At 36.2% G+C, this 26,919-nt stretch overlaps 2 protein-coding genes across 2 annotated transcripts in view; one reads left to right on the top strand and one right to left on the bottom strand.

The window, feature by feature from the left end:
• PSMD1 (proteasome 26S subunit, non-ATPase 1) overlaps window positions 1-26,919 on the bottom strand; it is a 115,102-nt gene that overhangs the window by 45,892 nt on the left and 42,291 nt on the right. The gene's annotated exons all lie outside the window — the stretch shown is intronic.
• On the top strand, window positions 1,309-17,654 carry HTR2B (5-hydroxytryptamine receptor 2B). Its single transcript, XM_004033342.5, has 4 exons — window positions 1,309-1,526; window positions 2,367-3,083; window positions 11,944-12,144; window positions 16,475-17,654. The coding sequence occupies exons 2-4, from the start codon at window positions 2,732-2,734 to the stop codon at window positions 17,365-17,367; spliced, it is 1,446 nt and encodes a 481-aa protein (XP_004033390.1). The 5' UTR covers window positions 1,309-1,526; window positions 2,367-2,731; the 3' UTR covers window positions 17,368-17,654.

Below are 26,919 nucleotides of genomic sequence, written 5' to 3'. Positions count from 1 at the left end.
TCACAACTAAGCAGTATTTAAAAATATTTTCTTTTCCTTTTTTTTTTTTTAATCTTGGAGACAAGATCTCATTCTGTCACCCCAAGCTGGAGAGCAGTGGTGTGATCTCGGCTCACTGCAGCCTCGACCTCCCCCAGGTTCATGCAATCCTCCTGCCTCAGGTCTCCCCTGACCCCCCAACCCTCAACCCCTCTGCCGCCGCCCAGTAGCTGGGACTACGGGTGTGAACCACCACCCCTGGCTAATTTTTGTGGGTTTTTTTGTAGAGATGGGGTTTTGCCATGTTGCCCAAGCTGGTCTCTTCTAGACTCAAGCAATCCACCTGTCTTGGTCTACCAAAGTGCTGGGATTACAGGCATGAGCCACCGCACCTTGCCTTAAAATATTTTCATATTCCTGAATAGAAATTCTGGTACATTAAAAAACATCTGATTTCTCTTGAATATTATTTCATCTAGAATTCTTTACAAGTATTTTTTCTAATATAGTAAATTTTGAGTTTTTAAAAAAGCAGCAAATACTGAATGAAATCTGAAGTGCTCAGTAGAGCTAAAATGAACTAAGTATTTTCCAATAACATTCAACATGAGCAAAGGAATACAAATTTGAAACAAGAAAAGGGCACAAATGTCATCACTGATTTATAAGTAATTAATTTTAAAATATGCATCTATAATGATCTTTGAAAAGGAAACCTTGAGAATGCTGAGGTTCTAATACTAAGCTAGTCTTATAGTTACAGAAAACTTAAATAGCATAACTATTAAGATTTAAACACCAATTTTCTGAAATAAGGCAAAAACGTAGTTTCATTACTTGTATTTTCTCCAACGTAAAATCTATGGGGAAAAAAAGCTGTGAACCACTCCTAAACCCAGAGATCATCTGTTTAAAAATAAGCAGTAAAAAAGTTTCTGCTAAAACCTATGTATACATGTAGAATTCAGGCCTTTCTGTGCTCTTCTATATAAGGTTGCAACCAGAGCAAATTAATGGTGTTCCACAGCAAAGGCACAAAAGCTAGATAAGAATCTTGTTTCACTGCTAGAAATCAGAACTGTAGAAATCACTATAGGCTTTTAAAAGGGCAGAATCTTCAAAGAATGAAACCTCTAAAATAGCTAGATTATATCTTATTTTTTCTCAAATGTGAAAACCAGCTCAGGCGTAATCCCAAACAAAACTATCTGAAGCTAAAATGATCAAGTTTATTACAGTCCCCCCAAATATTAAAGAGAGCTCTTAAAAATATAACTTGAATAAGGGCCATGAACTGGTTCAACACGCTTAACAGTGGTTTTATGAATTACAATGAATGCTGCTACTCTCTAAAAATGAATGTATCAAAGAGGAAATAACCTCCTTGGCATGCTTGCAGCTATACAACGTATTTGTTTCACTGCTTTCAACCGCCTGTGCTGGAGGCTCAGAATAAGTCAATGGGAGGAGGATTTCAGTCACAGCAGCAAGCAAGTCTAGTGAACAGATAAGATGACATGCTCGGCAAAATAACAACGAAACCAGAGGTAAGCATTTAATAAACACATGTGGAATTAATCTAAAGGTTTTTTTTTAATCTTCAAGAATTCTGCTATCATAATCTTTCATTTCTATTCAGCGGTTTAAAAATCAAAATGAAAAATTTACTAATGCTAAAGGAGAGTTTTTAAAAACGTGATTTGTACATTTGATGAACAAATACATGGTCTAATCTTCCTTTTGGTTTCCCTTTCTTCTCAAGGCAACTGGGAAGGTTAAAAAAATAAACACTACTTAAAACAAAAAAAAGAACTGGTTTGAATTTGGCAAATTTAGTGATTAAATTTAGAACACAGTTGTTGCAAAGACACACCATGAGAGATGAAATTACCAAAAACAATTATTTGGATCCTAGTAATACCTTTTTTTTTCCTTCTCTCAAACTAAAGGAAATCTAAAATAACATTTATATCAGTACTCACAAACCTGATAAGACAAAGCTAATTACATATAAGGATCCCTAGCTGGTAAAACATTTATTTAGACCCTTGTTGGGCTTTGAGTGTTTCTAGGTGGGTGGCCAGCGCATACTAAAAGTTCTATTCTGAACTATTGTGTTTCGACTTCTCTATTCTTCTGTAAGTAAAGGTAAAAAGACATTCAAGGGTAAGGAAACACCTAACTTTTTATTATAACCATTGAAAAAATTAATGTGTCTTCTGTTTCATTAACTGAGCAACGTCGGAAATACAGTATATTTGGAGAATTGGCTGCATTGTCACAAATGCACAACAGACTTACTAAGAAGGGAAGGGCTATGAAGTTCAAGTGTTTTTACCACTTTCAGAAATGAATAAAATAATGCAGTCTATGTATTTTGTATCTAGGGGGAACTCTCTGGCATGCAAGTTCAAACACGACTCTACAACTACGGCAGAAAAAGAGAGAGAGAGAAACTAAAAAATATATATATCCTATTTTTTTCACAGCTATCAGTTTCTTTCACTGAGCTTTCCTAAATTTAAGCCTCTAGAAATAATAAATACTTGGATATCTTACCTACAAACATGGACAGATGTGTGTACGCGCTCATTTTAGAGAACTTGAATTTTTTTTTTTTAAAGGAAGGTGTCAACTTTGGCTTTTGAGTGTTTGGCATGGGTACAATGCCTTAAAAAAACAGATGAGCAGCTTAGCTACTAACCATGCTGACCACTGTTCGGAACGGGATTGAATCACAGAAAAACAGCAAATGGCTCTCTCTTACAGAGTGTCTGAACTTCAAAGCACAATTCCTGAGCACATTTTGCAGAGCACCTTTGTTCACGTTATCTCTTCTAACTGGTCTGGATTACAGACAGAATCAATACCAGAGGAAATGAAACAGATTGTTGAGGAACAGGGAAATAAACTGCACTGGGCAGCTCTTCTGATACTCATGGTGATAATACCCACAATTGGTGGAAATACCCTTGTTATTCTGGCTGTTTCGCTGGAGAAAAAGCTGCAGTATGCTACTAATTACTTTCTAATGTCCTTGGCGGTGGCTGATTTGCTGGTTGGATTGTTTGTGATGCCAATTGCCCTCTTGACAATAATGTTTGGTAAGTATTTCACTTTGTTTGTGCCATCAAACCACAGAACTATGATATACTATTAGAGAATGGACACTCATTTAATCTTTACTTTTCTTGAAATAAAAGATGAACTGGGACTATTTAAAGACACAGCAAGTAAACAGTCCCTTGTTTTATATCATTCTCTATGGTTGATCATCAGTTTTAAAGAGCAAAAAATATTTTTTGTAAACTATTTTTCTCCCTCCTAAGCTATCTAATAAAATCATTTAAAAAGTCATTCAAGTTAGTGATATTTATAGATTCTGAATATATTATCTATAAATTATAGTAAATAGGCCTATACTTTAACTTTTCTACACTGATACTTTTTTTCCTCAAAGTGATAACTAGGACACTTCTGGGACAGATACGCGCTGGGTTAACGATAAGGTCTTTGAATTACTAAATCCCAATTTAAATTGCTAAACCCCAGTTTAAAATTGGAACTGTCCAAAAATTCTTATTATAGCTCTTAATAGTTTGTATATTATAAACTTGAACACAATTCCTACATATGTGTCATGTTAAGAAAAATTATGTTTAGTTGCTGAAGGAAATGGTTTGGCTCAGAGTGTCCAAAGAGATGGTCTATCGATTTAAGTTTTTTATGATATATGGGCATCTGTGTTCCTGATAGGCCTCTAAGTTGGTAAGTGGATTAAAACCTAGTTATTGCAACAATAAAAGGTATAGTTTGACACTGAAATCTTAGTTTGCTATAATAAAAAAATAGATATAAGTAGTTCCAGATTTCTGCATATCATCTCTAGTTATAAAATTTGGATAAACACAAATAATTCTGCTGATGAATTATGAGGGCTCCTAGACCCTTGGAATCAGCATTAAAAGGATATTTAACTTATTCAATGCTTGGTATAAACTGATATTCCATTCATAAACTGCCTAAGCAAAATGATTACTTGTGGCAGATATAGTTTCTTAGAATTATATTTACTTATATGAAGATAAAAATATTTTAAGTTACAGAAGTAAAATTTATTAAACTAGAATCCATATTAGAAGGTAAAAAACCCTTGCTATTCCAACTATTATACCCAGGTTTTACACATTACAATTCTATAAGTAATAACAGAAAGATATCTAAAACTATTATCAGATAGTAACAGGTTTACACCTTCCATTTTAAATCAACATTTACCTGGGCTTTAAAATAAATCAAGAAAATTATGTGGCAGGACAAGCAGTAATGAGTAAAGTTCTACTGCTTTAATTAGACTTTCTAATAATTAACAGTCTTTCTATCTCCCTGTTTTATAAATTTGTAATCTTTTAAGTAATCTAATGCTGCATGAAACCATGAAAAATAATTAAGAAATCTTACTATAATAGAGAACATAACCCTAATTCTGAATAAAGCTTAAAAGAAAGTATTATGTAGAAATATATATGCATATTTGATAAATACTGTACAGGCATATGATTCTAGCTCTCATCTCCATGTGCATAATAGTAGATTAAGATGTAAAATCCTACTCTTCAAACTGTGCTTTGCTAGGCATACAGAAAATGTCAAAATGCTTATTTCAGACTACTATAAAATTTAATACGTCATTCAATACATGAAATTGAAAGAATTATGCAGAAGTGAATTTTAGCTTTAAAATCTTTGAGTCCATAAATATCAAACATCTATTATATGCAAAGTACCATGGTAGATACTTAAATTATCAGCTAAATAGTTAAGGAATCTTAAAAGGCAAAGTACCATAGAATTAAAGTGAGCTAATAAACAAAATACAAAAACAGGTAACAAAGATAATTCCATGTATTCTATAGAAAAATAGGTATCCAGCAGCTGAAAACTTTAAGTGTACATTTAAAATGCTGGTACCCAACACATCCTTAGCAATACAAGTTAGCAGAAAACCCAACAGATGTTAACATAAAATATGTGAAATGTCTTCATATTTATGTCTTAAATAATTGATAGACATTTTAATAGTATTTCATTCTTCCAAATGTTAACTTTAAATTTATTTTTATTTATTTATTTTAATAGAGATGGAGTCTGGCAATGTTGCCTGGGCTGGCCTCAAACTCCTGGGTTCAAGTGATCCTCTGGCTTCAGCCTCTTAAGTAGCTAGGATTACAGGCACATTCCACCATGCCTGGCTCATGTTTGTTAATTTCTGATTACAAAATAAAATATTTTATAGCCCCAAACACTTTTACTATCAGAAATAAGTTGTATAGTGGGGTTTGTAGATTTTTAAAAAATGAACAAATCTGTGAACCACTATCTACTACATTATTGCATTATTTAAAGCATAATTCAATTTCTATGAAAAAATGTAGGAAAAAAACACATGTTGCCCTCTAACAAACTTCAAAGGATGAATTCATAAATTGGGAACTGCATGTATTACAAATGGAAACCTGACTTCAAATACTAAGATATTTTTATAACCTTTTGCAAGTTAATAAACACAAAGATTTTTCTAAACTAAAGCATTTATAAGAACTTCTGATAACTTTAAAAGGCAGAATTAGGGCCGGGCGCGGTGGCTCACGCCTGTAATCCCAGCACTTTGGGAGGCTGAAACGGATGAATCACCTGAGGTCAGGAGTTCGAGACCAGCCTGGCCAACATGGCGAAACCCTGTCCCTACTAAAAATACAAAAATTAGCTGGGCATGGTGGTACGCGCCTGTAGTCCCAGCTACTCGGGAGACTGAGGCAGGAGAATAGCTTGAACCCGGAAGACAGAGTTGCAGTGAGCTGAGATGGTGCCACTGCACTCCAGCCTGGGTGACGGGGTGAGGCTCTGTCTCGGGGAAAAAAAAAAAAAAAAGTAACACGGGAAAATATGGCATCTGGCCATCCACTGGGTGTTATTGGTTTATTTATAAGTTGTTTTTTTTTTTTTTTTTTTTTGCGACGGAGTCTCGTTCTGTTGCCCAGACTGCAGGGCAGTGGCATGATCTCAGTTTACTGCAACCTCCACCCACAGGTTCAAACGATTCTCCTGCCTCAGCCTCCCGAGTAGCTGGGACTACAGGCGCAGGCCACCACACCTGGCTAAGTTTTGTATTTTTAGTAGAGATGGGGTTTTGCCACGTTGGCCAGGCTGGTCTTGAACTCCTGACCTCAGGTGATCCACCTGCCTCGGCCTCCCAAAGTGTTGGGATTACAGACATGAGCCACCAAACCTGGCTATAACTTAAGTTTCAATTGATGCCTCCTGATCTATAAGTTCAAACAGTATCCGTGGTATAGTTGAAAGAGTATATAAAATGGCTGAAAGATGGCTGTTTGAAGCAAGACATCCCAGGGTCTGAATCCTGGTTCTCCTGTGTTGGATCAGGCAAGTCACTTATTATTTCAGAGTTCAATCAGTTATTATTTCAGAGCTCAATCACCTTGTCAAGCAGGGCCCAGCATCTTATAAGCACTAATAGTAACTGGTAGAGTACTGCATGCAAATTAAATATGATTTAGTTGAGATGCAAGTCTAATCAGAGATGAAACAAATGTATAGCAGTAAGAGAAAAATGGCAGTTATTCATTTATGCAGTAAAATGTTAGCCTACCCAATTCTGAAATGGAGGAGAAAAGCAATGAATTAAAGGCACTTCTTTTTGTAAAGTGGAAATTTTAAAAACCAGGAAAAAATTTTGTAAGCATTAAAATGCTTAAAACATTTAAAACACTATCATATTAGACACTGAACCCCAGGATAACTCATATGCTCAAATGTAGTGAAAAAAGGAAAAACAAAACAGAAACTTTTAAACAATAATTTGAACTGAACTATGTCTTTCTTTTCTGGAAGATAAAGACAGAAGCATTAGAATTTCTGAGATAAATGTATATTTGAAAATCATGTTCTTTTTGGACATAAGAACTACTTATGATTTGTCCTGCTGCAATAAGTTCATGAACTGAGTACCTCTGTAAACTATAGGAACAGCCCACTTGGAATGCCTTTAAAAATAGTCTTTTACATCCTCCAAAGGGAAACATTTTATGTCCCAGATTTATGGACTGATGCTAATTATTTTCCGGACAAATAGTGTAACCTGACTTTCCAAACTAAAAAGCTGTCCAAAGGTTAAGCAGGTTTCAGATAAAATAAGTCTGCCTCCTCAAGATACAGGGTTTCTAGTAAAACTCCTCAGGTTTTTGTACTAATTCAAAAGAAAGCAAAAACAAACAAAAAAATACCCAAACCAACAAAAAACCCAGGCATGCAATGCATACAGGTTATTTTCCTGTACCGTATATAAAATAAACAGCAGTTAAAATTCAACGTTAGTAAAAAACATACTTTTATGACAAATTTAATTCAAAGTTAAACAGAGTTAAACTGGTCTCAGCCCATCCTCCCTCACCCCCGGAAAGTACAGCTTAAAGTTTTAAGCTGAATCAGATGCATGCACTTTTGCTACAGCAGGTAGAAAGACAAACACTCTTATTTCATACTGATGATTTGGCTTGTTTCTATGTAGGAGTGTTTTCATGGTTGAGTTAGTTGGCTAGTTTCTGTTAAACAATAGTAATAAGCACTAACATTTATTGAGTGTTTTCTTTATGCCAGGAACTGTTCTAAACACTTCACATGTATTTAATCATCATCCATATAAACTCTATTAAAGAAATCCTATAAAACAGGTACTATTATCCCCATTTTACAGAGGACAGAGAAGCAGAGGGATAAGTAATCTGTTCAAGATTACAAAGTAAGTGGCAGAGACATGATTTAAACCCAGGAGGACTGATTCTAGAATTCACACTCTTAACCTTTATTATTCCGCTTTCTCAAATGTCAATGAGAAATCTGACCAGCCAAAACTGTCATATTTGGCATACAGAACCAACATTTATACCTTAAATAACCCCATGTAACTGTTAAGAGGATCACAGAATTTTTTCCCCCCTAGGGACAAGTTAGAACTCAGTATTCTTTTCAGTTAAAGTTATATTTCATATTAAGTGGAAAAGAATACTTGAGCGTCAACCTATACTTGTACAAATCCTTCAGATGACTGCAAGATCTCTTTTCTGTGGAAGGTATTAGACCTAGGCCCATACCTGTGAAGTTGTTGAACCTTGTCTGGGAGACAAATAAAAATTTATATAACTGAATGACAACTCCTACCATCCCTCATGTATGGCAGAATTTAAAGCAGTCTTCATTTTAACAATAAAATATTTGTGCTACTGATATTCTTTAGATAATTAAACAATTGTCTATAAGACAAGACCCATCTAGGACTTGTTTTGTTGCTTTAATATTCAGTCTGTAATTATTTCAGGCATTGACAGAAATGCTATTATTCTTTCTTAATTTTAATGAAAGAGTCTAATTTAGAGCCCCAGAATAACAGTAATTTAGTTGAAGAACCTAGTAACTTATTTCCCTCAGACTGACCCTTAGATACACATTTCTTTCTTTCCATTTAAGTATGTAACTGTTTCACTTCATTATTTCAAATTTTCAACGTCTTAAGTCTTTGTGGAAGTACATTGGACAGAATACATTATAACAAATAAATGTAATTAGAAATTCTTAAAACCAAAACTCCTAAAATAAACGTTTTGAAATAAAGTATTTCACCATGCCAACTTAACCTTTAATTTAGTTATTCTAAACAGAAATAAACTTTTCTGACTTTGAGCTAACTAAATTAATACTAACTAAAAAATGATTTTAGAATGAAAGTCTCTAGACTAGGAAAAGCCCCTTTATAAAACAAGTGTGTCTAGAACTGTTTTTAATTTCTATAAATTCTTAGATTACCCAAATCTATTAGGCATTTAAAAAAGCCTCTTTTTCTTTTTTGTGTTGTATATAAGGTTTCTATTAATTTAATGCAGTCATCTTTTTCTTTTATGTTAGTTTCATTAAAACTATCCACCAGTGTTTCACGAAACTTGAAATCAGAAAGGCTTGGAATTGTAAAGATTCATCTCTCTTAATCTTAAATTTCAGTCTCATTCTTTCTTAAAGAAAATTCTGTATCACATCTCAATATTTCTGTTAACAATAAAGCACTAACTGTAGTAAGAAAATTCTAGTGAATTTTAAGTGGGAATGAGTTTATAAATTCTGTTTAAAGTGAGGCTAACAGGGCTTCATAGGGTTACTTAAATCAGCACTAAAAAAACTTTCCTTCTTAGCCCACAATTAGGAGTATGTGGATCAGATGGTCAAATTCCAAAGACACATACTTTTTATATGAATTTTCTTATGGCTTCCTGCTTATGGCAACTAGATTTATGACTAGAATTTTCCAAACCTTAATCTTCAGAAGTATAATCCATAACTAGAATAGCTAAATAGACAGGTTTAAACAGTTAGCAAACCATTTTAAAAGATGTTACAGAGAGAGAAAGGACTTCAAGGAAGGAAATCTAAGATACAACACAATAATTACCTGCCTTTTAAATCCTTAACTGCAATCAATATCTCTGATTATAGCTCTAGACGAGTATTTTTCTACCACCCTACTTACAGTCCTAAATCTAGAACTTCAGCTCAGGATGTACCCTCATTTTTAGTAGTTTCCACTGCAAACTCTAAAATGATTCTTTTCACTATACTTAGACTGTTAGTTCGCTTTGAAGCTGCCTGTGTCCAAGGTCCTTTTCCACTAAATGACAACAAATCTGAATGCTATGGCTAAGAGTGAGAAAATCCAATTGATTAGATTTTCTCCAAACACCAGTTTCTCTGACTTAATTTATTCTGAGAGGCCTCCCATTAGTTCCTTTCCATGAGACATTCCAAGTGCCTATAACCAACCCTACAACAGGAAACTTAGGTGCATCTTTTAAGACTCAGACACAAACCTTACCAGAAAGTCTTCCAAAGCACTGCTTCTCAAATGTTAATTTGCATATGAATCACCTGGAAACCTTATTTAACTGCAGAGTCTGATACAGTAGGTCTGAGATGAGACCCAAGAGCCTGCAATATCTAAGTACCCAGGTGATGCCGATCCTCACTCTCCATCTTAAGAGCAAACTCTGAGTGGCAGTTCTAAATAACACTTTCAAATAACATTTACATTTCAATAAATAAATGCCTCCCCTCCTTACCTCTATATTCAGACTTAATTATACCTGAATTTATTCATCTGCAAGACCAATGGTAATCTCTAAGGTTCCTTCCAGCTCAATAAATCTAAAATTTACCACCTCTATCCCTTCCTACCCCCAATTCAACAAGCAGGCAAAGTTTATTTACAGTAATACACTGAAAAGTATGAATGACCCTTCCCACTTGATGCTTTAATCCCTTTTTAAGAAGCTGCTGCACATAGAACTAAGTCCCAATCATTTATTCTTTTTGAGTAAAAGTTTGTGCTGATTTTGTTATTTTGTTCCTAGGAAGAAATATTTTAATATTCTTATTCAGAATGCCACATACCAACTCTGGAAACAGAAGGCACCAAAAAGTAGATGTGTCAGCCTTGCTACCTTTTGGATACTTTGTCAAGTGCCCAAATATTTTTCACTGAAATCCTACATGACTTTAAAAAAATCTCCTACTTGATGCTTGAAAATAACAGCCAAATCTATCTAAAAACTCTGCCCCTAAATTATGCTATTTTTTTTTTTTTTGGTCTGAGATTTTAATCTCTCTCCACCCCCAGGCTCCTTAAATTTTAAACAGTTAACAATAGAAGTCTCTTGTTGTTCTGTAATCCTGAGATGATTATTCTGGTTTTCCTTCAATTATGACAATCACTTTATACCTGTCAAAGTCAGATATACCTGCAATAGCCAGAAGAAAAGTAGATTACATTTTATCAGTGGACGTATAACAATCAAATCCTAAAAGAGACTTAGATAATCTCACATGCATGACATCTGTTCTCTACAGGAGGAAACTGGATTCTAATGGAAATATTCCAGGGGGAATTCTAAAATTTTAGTTGTTTTGAAACTGTAAACATGTAAGTGGTGGGTGTAATACATAATGCATAATATATTAAATTCACATATGTATGAACATCTGTGTAAGTAAATTTATTAGAAAACTATGCAGAATATTCAATATCACATCCACACCTAAAATTTTTTTAAGGTTAATATTTCTAAAGTGCTTAAGACTATATGAAGTATGCAGTGTTTTATGAGAGTTTGTTAAATAAATTAAGTACTACGTCTAACCCTGAGATTTTCTTTTCAAATCAAAAGTCTGTACTAATTATTTTATCTCCAGTTTTTGGAGTGAATGATGAAATATAGAAGGGGAAACAATCTACTTTTCTTCCGGATAATCTGAAGCCATTCCTTTTGCAATCTTTATTTGAGAACTATTTTCTGTCAAAAAAATCACTCCACTATTTCACCAAACTAGAGTATGCTATAAACAAGGATCTTGCTGCTAGTTATCGCTAGAAGTGAGCCCAAAACCCAGGTGTCACAGAGACTCCCATTCTAATATGCTTTTTGTCATACTGTTTCCTCTACATGGTAAAATGTTTTCTTTTTATACAACAGCTACTTAAAAATAAATTTTATTTAAATACCAAGGTTAAGTTCCAGTCACAATACTACATAAATTTTAAAAAGATCACAAATGGAATCGACAAAAGAGCAAAGGTCATAATAATGCTAAAAAGTTAAACTGCTGCTGACTTAGAAAAAAGGCACAATTATTATGCAAAATAGAAAATGTATTTAAAAGTTACCATCCACAGAAATATTGAATTTAATGTTGTCTCCATTATCTGAAGTTAAACATTATGTTGTTAAAGTTATAAAATTTCAGATGAGTAACAAAAAAGACAAAAGATGTATCACCTGAAAAACTGTAGACTGAAGGTTGCCATTTTATAGAAGAAAATGTTTGTCTTGTTTTTGTTTCTTTCAGAGGCTATGTGGCCCCTCCCACTTGTTCTATGTCCTGCCTGGTTATTTCTTGACGTTCTCTTTTCAACTGCATCCATCATGCATCTCTGTGCCATTTCAGTGGATCGTTACATAGCCATCAAAAAGCCAATCCAGGCCAATCAATATAACTCACGGGCTACAGCATTCATCAAGATTACAGTGGTGTGGTTAATTTCAATAGGTATGTAGAGAATGCCAGAGTGTGGGTGGTATACAAAATCTTTGGTTCCACTTGGCTAGGAGAATACCAAGTCTGGTAGGCAATGAAACTCAGCATGAGAGGTCAAGCCAGCCTACTGATACATTAACATAAGCTCCTTATGTCACTGCATTTATCATACGGCTTCTAAACCATACTGTTGGTAAAAAGTGTGACAAGTAACAAAACTCATGTCCTCAGAAAGAACCATCTGCACAGTGTTTATTGAGATTTCTTTCTGCTTAGATTTCTATATGCAGAAAGGTTAAGTTTGAGAACAGTCTTCATATTTCCCAACAGATAATTATGGTCTAGCTAGCATTTGGAATCCTGTAATTACATTAAAATAACAAGAAATGCACCTTAAATCACATTTTAAAAGATTAATAAGAGAAAAAACAAAAATAACAACTCAAACATTTTGTAGGCAGGTATCAAAGAACACAAATTCATCTTGGAAGCCAACATTTCTGTACATATGTGTACAGATTAAAGGCAGTTAAATGTCTGCTTCAGTGGGTTTTTTTGATTTGTTTTTTCTTTTTTGGAGACAGGGTCTTGCTCTGTTACCCAGGCTAGAGTGCAATGGCACAATCATGGTTCACTGCTGCCTCGACTTCCCGGGCTCAAGCGATCCTCCCACCTCAGCCTCCCAAGTAGCTGGGACTACAGACACACCCCCCATGCCTGGCTAATTTTTGTATTTTTGGTAGAGGTGGGGTTTTGTCATGTTGCCCAGGCTGGTCTCAAACTCTTGAGCTCTGGCGATCCCCCTGCCCCAGCCTCCCAAAGTGCTGGGATTACAGGCGTGAGTCACTGCACTTAAGTGTTTTGAGTAAGTTTAATTCAAAGTTTTAAGAGAGATGCAAAGAAAACATACTGATGTTCAGAAATTATTTATAAAAGAAATCCTTTTTCTTCTAAATCGTCTTACGGCCCTGTACTCACCTATAATATTCAAAGCTATACTTCTTATCATGAAGTATGCGTAAATCATTCAAAGCTCTTATATGTTAGTATCAGAAAAACAAATAGATTTGCAAAAATTACAAAGGTTTGACCAGCAGATTCGCTTCTTCCTTGTAAAAATATTTCAGAGGCAAAAAATTAAGAGACCTGGAATACTTAAATTACTCCTCCCTAATCTGAGTAGGAGCACTGGGGCAAAAATAGCAAGAAAGCAAAACAATGAAATTGACCTTTATATTCCTGAAATGATGATATAAGGGCTTGATCTCTTTGAAAAAGTTTGGAGGTAAAAGCAAGCTGTGTTACTCCTCTGGTATGGGAAGAAAACAGGGTCAAGAAAAAGTCTATTCAGAATGAAGAGATTTAAAAACAGTGAGAAAAGGCTAGATGAGGGGGCAGATGCCGACAGAGCAGAACCAGCCCCCCAAAAGCAGCTACAGAAAGGGAATGGGAGACAATGGGTGAAAATTAAAATTTGAAGTGGAGAGGAGGAAAACTATAATAAAGTCATTTATGCCAGATGACTCACATTTGGTAAGCTCACTGCAATGAGGGAGAGGGCAAGGGAGAGTGTGAGGTATGTGTATATTGGGGTGGGGTGGGAGAGTTGGACAGAGAAAGGGAAAAAAAGTTGAAGAAATGGATCCTTAAGAATAATTAAAATATTTGAAACTGTGAAATGTGATCAAGCTAATAAGGTAAGCAGCCTGCTGGTATAAATGGCATCTAGATTAAGGCTGGATACCATCAATTTATAAATTGACCACATTTTTATTGAGTGTTTATAATGTGCTAGGTACTAAGAATACACAGATGATCAAGAAAAAGAATCTTTGCACTCAACAAAGGCGGACATATAAACAAATTACACTAACACAAAGTGATGAGTGATGCAGGAGAAAAAAGATTAAAAGGAAGACTCATGATACATAGACTTAGAAATCCACTTCTTCCTTTTATAGGTAAGAAAAAAGAAACCTAGAGGTTTTAATCAGTTGGCTTAAGAACCTTACAGCTTTTCAGCACCAAGGCCAAGATCAATGCTCTTTCACTTCATTGCACTTTGTCTTGTAGAACTGATCACAAATTAATAACTTTGAAAAAATGAAAATGCAGATGACAATAAGCTCAGTTTTGAAATTCTACAAAATGCTGAAGAGAGCTCACTCTCTTCTTTTGGATTTACAGTTATTCTAGGTAATACCTGGCAACAGAAAGTATAATAATATAACAGGGTAAGGGCATAAAAAGTACCAGTGAAAACTTTTACAGTTATTGACCAACAAGCTGGATAGGAAAGTAGTGTGAGACCTGATATTAACAGAATGTAAAAACTGAGACGAATGAAGTCTCATTAATAGAATGAGTTAATAGAATGTGAAAACTGAGATGAATGAATGAACTAGAGATAAAAACAACAGGAAACAGAAGTTCTCTAGGAGTGAGGGGTAGCAGGACAAGGAAGGGAAGTATTAGAGTTCATAATCTTAGGGATTGTTCTAAGTAGACTTGTAGATGGCTTTAGTGCAAATAATAATAATTAGAGTCAAAGAGTTCAAGAAATATAAAATTAAGGTCTTAGAAGGGTCACGAATGGGATGAAGTTGTGGAAAATGCTGGCACTGGAACAGTGGAGAGAAGACTATAGCAGGTACTGAAGCCATTGATGAAGATGAACAAATGTCATGGAGGTTAACAGAAAAGCAAGATGGAGAAGAAAGTATTAAGTAGATAAAATAAACTTCAAAAGGCAAGTGTTTTGGGGGAGAAATAAACAGTGGAATGGTGATCTGAAAGTAACAGGGTAAAGCAGGGGTCAGCAAACTTTTTCTATAAAGGGTAAGACAGCAAATATTTTGGGCTTGCAGGGCGTATATGGTTTCTGTCACAGCTCCTCCATTCTGCTGCAGTAGAACAAAAGCAGCCAGACAATATGTTATTAACAAATGGGAGTGGCAGTATGCCAATAAAACTTTAACAAAAATAGAATGTGGGCCAATGGTCCTCAAACTGTAGTATAATGACCCCTGGTGTAGAACAAGTATACAGAATCCTCTTTCTGGTAGGGTACATGAGGAAAAGTAGAGAAAGTAATGACCTCTGTTAGAAAGGGTTTGAGGAACATATTCTTGTCAATGGCTCTTTAGCTACCATAAAAAGGGTGTGTAGATGAGGGGTGCTCTTGGATTCACAAAACAACACAAGGATTCCAGAGGTTTCTAAAGATCAATTAATTCAGACATTTAAAAAATATCTGCTGTTTCAAAGGAAAAAGATTCAGGTTAACCCCCGTTATTATTTGTCTTTCTAATAAGCTACTTCACTAAGAAACATCATATTTAAATACTTCATGGTATTTAAAGATCAGAAAACTAACATGAGGTATATTTCTTTCCCAGGTCACAAAAGAACTTTTTTTTTTTTTTTTTTTTTGAGACAGAGTCTTACTTTGTCGCTGAGCGTGGAGGGCAGTGGTGTGATCTCGGCTCACTGCAACCTTGGCCTCCTAGGTTCAAGTGATTCTCCCACCTTAGCCTCCTGAGTAGCTGGGAGTACAGGCACGTGCCACCGTGCCTGGCTAATTTTCATATTTTTAGTAGAGATGGGGTTTCGCCATGTTGGCCAGGCTGGTCTCAAACTCCTGACCTCAAGTAATCCACCCCCACTTGGCCTCCCAAAGTGCTGGAATTACAGGCGTGAGCGCCACTGTGCCCAGGCTTCTACAGAAGAAGAAAGATTAAGAACTCATAATCTTTCAACATCATGATTCACACACACTCAAATTTTAAGTAGCACTTTTTAATGAACTTTAGTTTTCCCTAAGAAGTTAGACGGAAAGGATTAAAAGACATTCACACATATCAAAAGGAAAAACTGTTAAATGAAACTGTAACCTCAAAGACAAAACTGAGTAAAGATATTGAATAAATGTACTCTGAGGTGCCTCTAGATCAACTGCACTGGATAATAAGAAAAAAGCAGGTTCTCTTCTGAATTTCTCTTCCTTAATCTGAGATAGCTTAAAAAACAAAAATAGATTATGAGAAATGTAGAATAAATGAAGACATTCTCCACTGTATCATGGATATACTATAGCTTTAGGGGAGCTTTCATTATAAATCTGAAATTACTAACCAATCTCTGTTTAAAAACAGATTTGCTCACTTAGGTTCTGTTTGTCAAATCTTCACTGATGAATGCTTTGACAAATCCTGCATTGTGGGTCCCAGGAATTATAATGCACCAACAAGCATAAAGTTATAAGGATACAATCCAAAAGGATCTAATCGAAGAGTTACAGATCATAAAATCACTCAATTTATCTTGTTTTCCTCTTCCTTAGGCATTGCCATTCCAGTCCCTATTAAAGGGATAGAGACTGATGTGGACAACCCAAACAATATCACTTGTGTGCTGACAAAGGAACGTTTTGGCAATTTCATGCTCTTTGGCTCACTGGCTGCCTTCTTCACACCTCTTGCAATTATGATTGTCACCTACTTTCTCACTATCCACGCTTTACAGAAGAAGGCTTACTTAGTCAAAAACAAGCCACCTCAACGCCTAACATGGTTGACTGTGTCTACAGTTTTCCAAAGGGATGAAACACCTTGCTCGTCACCGGAAAAAGTGGCAATGCTGGATGGTTCTCGAAAGGACAAGGCTCTGCCCAACTCAGGTGATGAAACACTTATGCGAAGAACATCCACAATTGGGAAAAAGTCAGTGCAGACCATTTCCAACGAACAGAGAGCCTCAAAGGTCCTAGGGATTGTGTTTTTCCTCTTTTTGCTTATGTGGTGTCCCTTCTTTATTACAAATATAACTTTAGTTTTATGTGATTCCTGTAACCAAACTACTCTCCAAATGCTCCTGGAGATATTTGTGTGGATAGGCTATGTTTCCTCAGGAGTGAATCCTTTGGTCTACACCCTCTTCAATAAGACATTTCGGGACGCATTTGGCCGATATATCACCTGCAATTACCGGGCCACAAAGTCAGTAAAAACTCTCAGAAAACGCTCCAGTAAGATCTACTTCCGGAATCCAATGGCAGAGAACTCTAAGTTTTTCAAGAAACATGGAATTCGAAATGGGATTAATCCTGCCATGTACCAGAGTCCAATGAGGCTCCGAAGTTCAACCATTCAGTCTTCATCAATCATTCTACTAGATACACTTCTCCTCACTGAAAATGAAGGTGACAAAACTGAAGAGCAAGTTAGTTATGTATAGCAGAACTGGCAGTTGTCATCAAACATAATGATGAGTAAGAAGATGAATGAGATGTAAATGTGCCAAGAATATATTATATAAAGAATTTTATGTCATATATCAAATCATCTCTTTAACCTAAGACGTAAGTATTAAGAATATCTAATTTTCCTAATTTGGACAAGATTATTCCATGAGGAAAATAATTTTATATGGCTACAAATGAAAACAATCCAGCACTCTGGTTAAATTTTAAGGTATTCGAATGAAATAAAGTCAAATCAATAAATTTCAGGCTTTAAAAAGAACCACTGTCATCATAAAATTTATTTGGTTTCTAATTATATGCAAAGTTGTGCTAAGAATGAAATAAAACAAAACAAACATTAGCCTTGCCTTCCAGGTCTTAAATGCATAAGGCATGATACAGAACAAAAGGAACACAGAGCTAAAAATAAGTGTGATCACATCTGGAGGTGAGTTAAGATTGCCATTTATAGTCTGATTTAGTTGAATGCAGTCATAATTTTCCTTTGATCAGGAAACTGTTTTGATGGAAGGGATAGGGAGGATAGTAGCTGGATATCACACAAAATAACAAGAACTTGGAACTAGACCTGTTTGTTAAATGAATGATATTGAGCTTCTACTCAGCACAGGTAGGTCTATTGGAGAAGGAGGAAAAAGCAAATAAAATCACTCTTGGGTACCTGAACCACATTAGGTTTCTTAGAGATATTAACTAACGTGCACAAGCATGGGATCTTAATCAGGGATACAAACTTTAAGTGAGATCATGCCTGCCTATCTATGCTTGTCCAGTGACTCAAGTGAACTTCCAGCATAAAATTTTTTATTCATCCTTTCAGTATATTATTTTGCACTGTTAGATCTCAGAATGAGTCCAACCTGTGCCACTTACCAGACAGCTGATTAAATTTAGGAAAAATACTTAATTTCTTCAAGCCCCAGTATTCTCATCTGCATTTTATACAATTCTTATGAGGATGAGTACATAGAAGGCACTAAGTAAATGGTAGACAATTCAATCTACTTTTGATATATATTTTAATGCTCTTGTTATAAGTGCAAATTTAGACTAAGGGGGTCTGCTGTGAAGACAACCCATATCTTAGCTTTTCCTTTTCAGGTTCACCCATATTTGTCCCTCGACCTATGACTCTATTGCTGTCCTTCTGCAGGCAACTCAGTTTAGGATAATTGCCTCAAGAAATGTATTGGCTACGGAGAATCTCAGTGTATAAGTGAACAAGGCATATATTTTCACAGTGGCAGAATCCTTTGCTAGAATGCGGCTCTAATACATAAATCCTGGTCTATTATGATTCCTTACTGGCTATATATAATCTGCTGGGAAGAGTATATCATACACATTTAATTCCTAAATCATCAAAGCTTTAGGTATGTTTCCCTACTACTAGTCTAAGATTTTCCAGCAGCATTAGGGATGGTTATCTCACATAAGAGGCAAAATAATTTACATTCCTTAAAAAAAAATCATTCTCTATTTTGGTTTTTGGTTCTGGTCTCTAATATGATGGATTTGGCATATGTTAAGATTTATATTCTTGCCAAGGTATGTTGAGATTAAGTTTTCAGTTATCACTATGACAGTATTCCAAATTCTGTATTTTATGCATCTGAAGGCATACATAATTGTTTCAGGAAATCTATACACCAGAGTTGGCAGGCAATCACATTGCCAAAACTCTACCCATAGATAACAACCTAGATCAAAAGAACTATCTTCTCACATGCTTTGTACTGCCTCCAAATTTGTGTGCTTAAATATACGCACACCTACAGAATTAGCCACAACACCTATAAACTGTTTCATGTCAAACCCTTAAGAAAAATTTCCTTGCTTACAATTTTTTTTTTCTTTTTTTGAGACAGATTCTCACTCTGTTACCCAGGCTGGAGTGCAGTGGCGCAATCTTGGCTCACTGCAACCTCCGCCTCCTGACTTCAAGTGATTCTCGTGCCTCAGCCTCCTGAGTAGCTGGCATTACAGGTGCCCGCCCCCACACCTGGCTAACTTTTGTATTTTTAGTACAGACGGGGTTTCGCTGTGTTGGTCAGCCTGGTCTCCACTCCTGGCCCCAAGCTATCTGCCTGCCTTGGCCTCCCAAAGTGCTGGGATGACAGGTGTGAGTCACCATGTCTAGCTCTTGCTTACAATTAACCCAGAGATTTTTCTATAGTTAATGAGAGACCTTTCTACTATTTCCAGAATATTCTAGAAAGTGAAACATAACTCCAATATTGACTATTTCTGAAAAGTACAACAAAGCCACAAACTCTTACCACTTTGATGCAGAACTGGTATTTCCATTTTATGAATACTTTAAAGAGATGTATAATTTGAAAGCAAATCTCAGCAGTTAAACACCCTTATGTAACAAAAGAACTCCAGTTAATAGTCTTATCTTAGAAGAAAAGGAACAGATTATAACTATTTAGAATAATTTTGAAAAAAAAAAAAAGCTTTTTATTCCATGTTACTGCCAATTAATGGAGAGAAGAAAAACAAAGATGTAGAAAAAAAATGAAAATGACAAAAAGTAAGGAAAAGTCACAGCACCCAGACAGAAACACAAAGATACTGGGGCAAAAACAGAGAACAGTATACAGAGAATATGTATCAAACTGATATAGAATTGTGAATGGAGATGTTGTAAAGATGATCACGAATTTAGTGATAACTGGTTCACTATGAGGGTTTCTTCAAATTATAAGGATCAATGATGATGTAACATTTTTATATTCAAGGAATCACTTTGTGTGGTCTAAAAAAGTTGCACAAAGAATCTGTTGTTCACCTTGCAAGATCCGTATCTAAAAGCTTATGAATCTATACACTGAGAAACATTTAATGCCATATTATAACAGCCTAAGTCATAGCACTCTGCAAGGGACCACCAAGACTGTCTGATTTTAAGAAATGTCCATATCAGATTATCAATTTGTTCATTATAGAAACTTAATTTCAACAGATATACAAAGACCAATTCTTTTGACTTTCTTCATTTTCCTTTCCAGTGTCAAGTTAAAATAATTCAGATTCTACTCACTTCCAAATGAGTTTTCAGAAGTCAATGACATGAACAGTACTGCATAAGTTGTTATAATAATAAAATCTGCCTTTGAAAGTACTAACAATGGGCCCAACAATCACTTATTTATTAGATGTTCCACTAGAGAACATTTATTTAGATAAAAAATTAATGTACTATGTTCATTTCAATTAAGCAAGAATAGTTATCAAATTAATTTTTTACTTTTATTACAAGCATTATGAACAAATAACAATCTACAAATATCAGAAGGAAGAAATAAAATACTGTAACACCCTGGACTATCCTAAGAATAAAGGAGATAATATACATAAGAATTTTACACAAAGACAATTTTATCTTAGTTGTTGAAGTACAAATATGTGTTTACTAACATGTTTTTAGTATTCATATCCAATAAGTATACTTAAATAGAAGTTTTTAAATATTATGAAGAAATAAACTCTTAAAACATGGTATAAGACCAAATGTCCACAAATTCATTTTAAAAGGGAAATCTAAAGGGGGGAAAAAAAAGATGGAGAGCATGCTAAGACAGTAAATGATGTCACTTCAGAAAACATGTACCAGTCTTAGGAGATAGGACAGACACTTCTCAAATATTAAAGTTAATAAGGAAAATTGAGAATAAAGCTGTTTTATCACAGCCACTCAAAAAGATGGTGCTCTGACTGAAAGCAAGGTGGAGAAAGCACTGGTCTATCATGAAGCCTGTTTAGAATCTCAGTATTTAGCTTTATGACAGTGGGGAAATTTGTTAAACATTTTGGAATTCAATTTCCTTATCTTTAAAAAAAATGTGAATACTGGTTTCTTCTACTTTAAAAAATTCTCACTCTAGGGAAATGGCAGTAAACTAAAACTTAGAGAACATAGAGAGGATTTTTAATTCCAGCTCTTTAAACAGGTCAATTATATTTAATTTTCATTTATAAAATAAATTTTAGACAAAATTTTTCCAGTTCCCACTTCTTAAAGATTCGTTTTATGAAAAGAGAACCAAGAATGGTCCCTTAGAAGTAGCAAGCACATAAATAACTTATTTGACTATCCTATGTAGTAAAAAACTCAGCAAAACCCAAGCAGCTCACGGGAGACATCTGCTGCTGAAACTGGGAACTTAACCTGTGTTAGCTACAGGAAATAAAAGGGCAGACATGAATTTTGTTAACTAGAGAGCAAAGCACCATCAGGTTAAAAATGGAAGAAAAACAGTTTTATATGACCGTCAACTTCCTATGTGGCAGAATATAAACACCAAGCCACTGATTTATATTGTTATAAAATATAAAGTCACTGACAATACAAAACATTAACAACTGACAGTTAGGAAACAAAACAACCTAAGAGTCAAACATGAGTAGGATGCTTTACACAACCCAAGAGATACTAAGGGTATACCTGGAAGAATATACTTTCCATACTAAAATTATCTAGTTCTCTGATAATTCACACAAAGAACCCACTCTAGATGGCCATGACAGACCATTTTCTCATTTTTTAATTGTGTCTAATCTCTACAGCAAGACTAGGGAAAGGTTAGGGTCACAGCTTGGCTACATGATATGCTAAGATAACAGGAAGGAAACAGAAGTAATTAAATTTTATTTTGCTTCCATCTTTTCTCTCAAGGAGAATAATTTTTAGACAGAAAGACCGATCAAACACAAAACAGATAAAGAGTCTAGTTGCCTTAGATGAGTTCCAGTCACAAAGCTAAATGAATCACCTCCTAGAAATAGAACAAATTTGTGTATGTAATTATGAAACCAAATTTTGGAAGAAAAACAGAAAACTGCAAAGTACAAAAAGAATGTAAACGATGAAGTATTCCAATATTTTAAAAGAGAAAAGAAGAGATAGGGTTCAAGAAGTTCAAAGTGTGGAGTCTGTGGCAGATCTTTTGACAAAATGCAGAATAGCTTAATACGCATAGGTTTTGCCAGATCTCAGAAGAGGCCTCGAAGAACACTGGACACTTCTATGAAAAGTGTAACTTAAGAAACAATCAGGCCCAATAAGTCACATAACCCGTTTAGAGGTGCCAGACTAGTAGACTTGGGCAAATATTATGTCATAAGGATTTTGTGAAAATTGTCTAGAGTCTTTATAAAAAGTTGGCAAAATGAGAGTTAGAGGATAACACAGTGAAGACCAGTATTTGATTAACAATCATATTCAAGAAAACTGGTGTAAGAAGAAATACCATGCTATATGGGTCTGTGTTTTGTTCTGTTTCATTCAACGTTTCCATCCACGATAGGAAAAAAATATTTTACAGTTTGTAGATGGATGACTTCCTATCTGGGATATTATGGAGAAGACTGTACCTAGTTCATAATGGATGTTCAAGAAATTATGTGTTGGATTTGCATACAATTTTTTATAACAAAGATTCACTCCCAGGGAACCTGGGGTAGAAAATCTCTTCTAAAGTTTAAAAGGACATAAGAGGTATGACTCATCTAACACGCACTTTAGCAACTTACTGTGTAATTTCGTAACAAATAAGCTATAACAAATATAACAAATAAGCTATAACAAATATAACAAGCTATAACAGGCAGTATCCATATAACAGTGAGCCTTGAACAATATGGGCTTGAACTGTGTGGGCCCACTAATATGCAATTTTTTTTTCACTAAAAATTACACTGAGTGTACCTACTTCTTCTGCCTCCCCTTCTACCTCCTCCACCTCTTCCACCACTGAGACAGCAAGACCAACCTCTCCTCTTCCTCCTCCACCAACCCAATGTGAAGACAACGGGGTAAAGACCTTTCTGATGATCCGCTTGCACTTAATAGTGAAGACGAGTGTTTTCTCTTCCTTATGATTTTCTTAATAACATTTTCTTTTCTCTAGCTTGCCTTACTGTAAGAATATAGTATATAATACATATAACATAAAAATTATATGTTAATTGACTATGTATGTTATCCATAAGGCTTCTGATCAATAATAGGCTATGAGTAGCTAAGTTTTGGGGGAGTCAAAAGTTATACGTGAATTTTCGACAGTGTAAGAGTTGTGGGGTCAGTGATGCTAACTCCCGTATTGTTCAAGGGTCAACTGTATTTTAACTTTATTCTTTAATAAAATACCTCAAGGCATTGTGGGTTTGGTTCTAGACTACTACAATAAAGAGAGTATAGCAGTAAAGTGAGTCACACGAACTTTTTGGTTTCCCAGGGCATATAAAAGTTATGTTTACACTATACTATAGCCTATTAAGTGTGCAACATCATTATGTCCAAAAAAATGTATATACCTCAGTTAAAAAACATAGCCAGACCCAATGGGTGGCTCATGCCTGTAATCCCAGCACTTTGGGAGGTGGAAACAGGAGGATCTCCTAAGGCCAGAGGTCAAGATGAGCCTGGGCAACACAGTGAGACACTGTCTTCACAAAACAAACAAACCAAAATTAGCCAGGGATGGTGGTGAGTGCCTGTAGTCTCTGCTATTCTACAGTTTTGCCTCAACCCAAGCTCCATAAGCTCAGGTTTGCCTCTGAGCAATGATCACACCACTGCACTCCAGCCTGGGCAGCAGAGCAAGACCCTCTGTATTTAAAAAACAAACAACCCAACAACCTTTATAGCTAAAAAGTGCCACCGACCATCTGAGCCCTCAGTGCATATTCATCTTTATGCTGGCAGAATGTCTTCTCCTGATGTTGGTGGCTTCTGACTGGTCAGGGTGGTGGTTGCTGAAAGCTGGGATGGGTGTGGCAATTTCTTTAAACAAGACAATGAAGTCTGCCACATTAGCTTTTCCTTTCACAAAAGATTTCTCTGTAGCATAAGATGCTGTTTGATGCTATTCTACCCACAACAGAATTTCTTTCAAAAGTGTAGTCAATCCTCTCTAACTCTGCTGCTACTCTATCAACTAACTTTACTAAATATTCCCAATTCTTTGTTGTAATTTCAACTATGTTTCTTTTCATTAATTTTTTTCTACAGCCTAATCTTGGAAGTGATTGTAGGAGAATGGTCAGGGTGGTGGGAAAAGTTATAAAAATTATAGGGAAAGATGCAAACCTTTCCAGAAGGCCGGGAGGTTTTGCAAAAGCTTCAAAAGAGGATTTAGCTAAAGGCAGTTAAATTCTCTTAAGAGCAAGGGTTAGATAACAAGGGAATGTAAAGGAACTTATCTAGATAAATTTGTTTATTCCTGTCTCCAGAAACTAACCGTTGATCACTCGTGTGCAGGACTGCTCTCTACTTGGGGGTCAACAATGTTAATTACCCACAAATTGTGTTTGCCCCAAGCCTTTCTCATTAAATCTGTGCTAAACAAATGCAAGCATCTCTGGTTTATCGGGGTGGCTAACTCTCTTCAGCCCCTAGTGCCGGCAGCTCCCTAGCCTGCTCTTTCACTGGATATCCATGTCTGAGAACTTCTTCCATCCATTGCTTGGCCAGAATCTGCAGGACAGACTTGGCAGGTGGTGCCCCCGCGTGAGGAACGCTGCAACAGATTGCGAGGGAACCCTCGAAAATGAAGGTGAAGAAACTGCGCAGTCAGTAAGTCATTGGTGCCCACTGTGGATTTCCAAGTTCGAGGGGATTGTTCAGGCTAGGGTTTCATCATGGGACAACAGTTATCAGCTCAATGGCAACAGTATATAAAAGTATTGAAACAGCTGCTTAAAGCTAGCGGAGCCTTGGTTTTGCAGGCTCAATTAAGGGACCTAATGCAAACTGTTGTGTTAGATATGAGTTCTAAATTTCTTTCCAAATAATTAATATGTCAGTATGTTCAATTCTTTGCCTTCTACTTTTAAACTTAACTTCCTCATAAAGCAACCTTTTTTGATTACCTACTCCACCCTAACTCATTCCAATTACCTGCTCTATGCTGACTCATTCCAATGACCTGCTCCACCCTAACTCATTCTGATCACCTGGTCCACCCTAACTCATTCCAATTACCTGCTACCTGCTCTGCCCTGACTCCCGCCAAAGCACTCACCCCATCATTCTCTTTAAATTAGCCAATCAGAATTAGTTTAGCCTGTGCGTCTAACCCTCGCCAACAGGGGAATGACACAGCAGCAGGGGCCATGTGCGTCAGGGATAAGAACCCCTTCCCCTCCCTTGTCCAAGTGTGTGTTCACCATTGCTCCATCTGTAAGGGCACACTCTTCTATAGAAGTAACTTGCCTTGCTGAGAATTAAAAACAAAATTTTATATTTGAGTGCTATTCCTTTTGTAGCACCGAAACTTTATATGTAACAATTTGGGGGCTCGCCCACGATTGCACTCCCCTCCCGGGATGGTCTCTGGTTCTCTCTCGTGAGAAGGCTTGCCCCGCCCCCTTGTGGCGGCCTCAGGGGTGAGAAATCAAGACCCACCCAGTGCGAGGAATAACCCGAGCTCTCAGCAATGCAGAAAAAAATAAAAAATAAAAAACTGGCCAGCAACCTAGCTTAAAGGATCTTCACATACTGCAGCGATGACTCTGTGCACAGACCAAGGAAGGAGAAGCCGTGGGAGCCAGTAAAGTATTTCCTTGGTGGTCAGGACCAAGGTAAGAAAGCCGCAAGGGGGAGGGGGGCAGTGAAGTACTCCTTGGTCGGGGTGGCTTAGAGGTTAAAAAGAGGCGAGCCATCCCCATTTCGGGGGATTGAACCTCACATAAACCTCCAGTAGTAGAAAAGGCAGAAATTTCCAGTGGGGAAACTGAGCCTCACACCCCAAAAGGCAAGACATTTCCAGTGGGGAAATTGAGCCTCACCCCAAAAGGTGAGAAATTTCCAGTAAGGGAAATTGAACCTTGAACCTTACCCCAAAACCATCAAGATGGGAAATACCCCAAGCAAGACAGGGAGCAAGGGAGATAAAGATGGTAACAAAGATATCCCCCTGGATAGCTCCCTAGGTCTCATGCTAAAACACTGGAAGGATAATGAAAGGACTAAACTTAGGAAAAAGCAACAAATGATAACAATATTGCTGTTTTATTTGGACTCAGGGACCCACCTTCAAACCCTCAATCTTCTGACCAAAGTTTGGGTCGAATGAGGATGTAACGTGTCAGCTTCTAATCCGATATGTTAATGGTAAAAGTCCAGTGTCTCAGGAAGAACTGGGCTATGCCCTTTATTGGAGGCAAAGACCTGCCCTCCTTTTTCCTTTAAAAACAAATAGGGAAGAACCCAATCTGGTACCTCAAAATGAAAAGTCAGAGGAGCCAGCTCTCATGCCTAAAAATTCCAGCGCATGGGATCCCTTAGACTATCTAACCCTGTTCAGTGTCCCCAATCTTTCCGCTCAGACAGCCACTGCTGCCTCAGATCCCGTTCCAAATTCCCTCTCTACTCAACGTTATCCTTCCTCCTTATAACCCTGACTCTTAGGAATTACCATCCCATCAGCCTGTTCCCTCCCAACCTAAATACCCCTCTCTAAAAGGACTCCAGTGTGAAGTAGAACAATGTAAAAAAGATATTCAGAATTTCCCAT

Source organism: Gorilla gorilla, chromosome 11 (genome assembly GCF_029281585.2).
Source record: "Gorilla gorilla gorilla isolate KB3781 chromosome 11, NHGRI_mGorGor1-v2.1_pri, whole genome shotgun sequence".
NCBI classification, from domain to species: Eukaryota; Metazoa; Chordata; class Mammalia; order Primates; family Hominidae; genus Gorilla; species Gorilla gorilla.
This window is presented reverse-complemented; position numbering and strand designations above follow the sequence as displayed.

Coding starts and splice junctions, on each gene's coding strand:
- HTR2B (XM_004033342.5), top strand. CDS start 2,732: ATGGCTCTCTCTTACAGAGTGTCTGAACTTCAAAGCACAATTCCTGAG. Junction 3,084..11,943: donor CCTCTTGACAATAATGTTTG/GTAAGTATTTCA, acceptor TGTTTCTTTCAG/AGGCTATGTGGCCCCTCCCA. Junction 12,145..16,474: donor GGTGTGGTTAATTTCAATAG/GTATGTAGAGAA, acceptor CCTCTTCCTTAG/GCATTGCCATTCCAGTCCCT.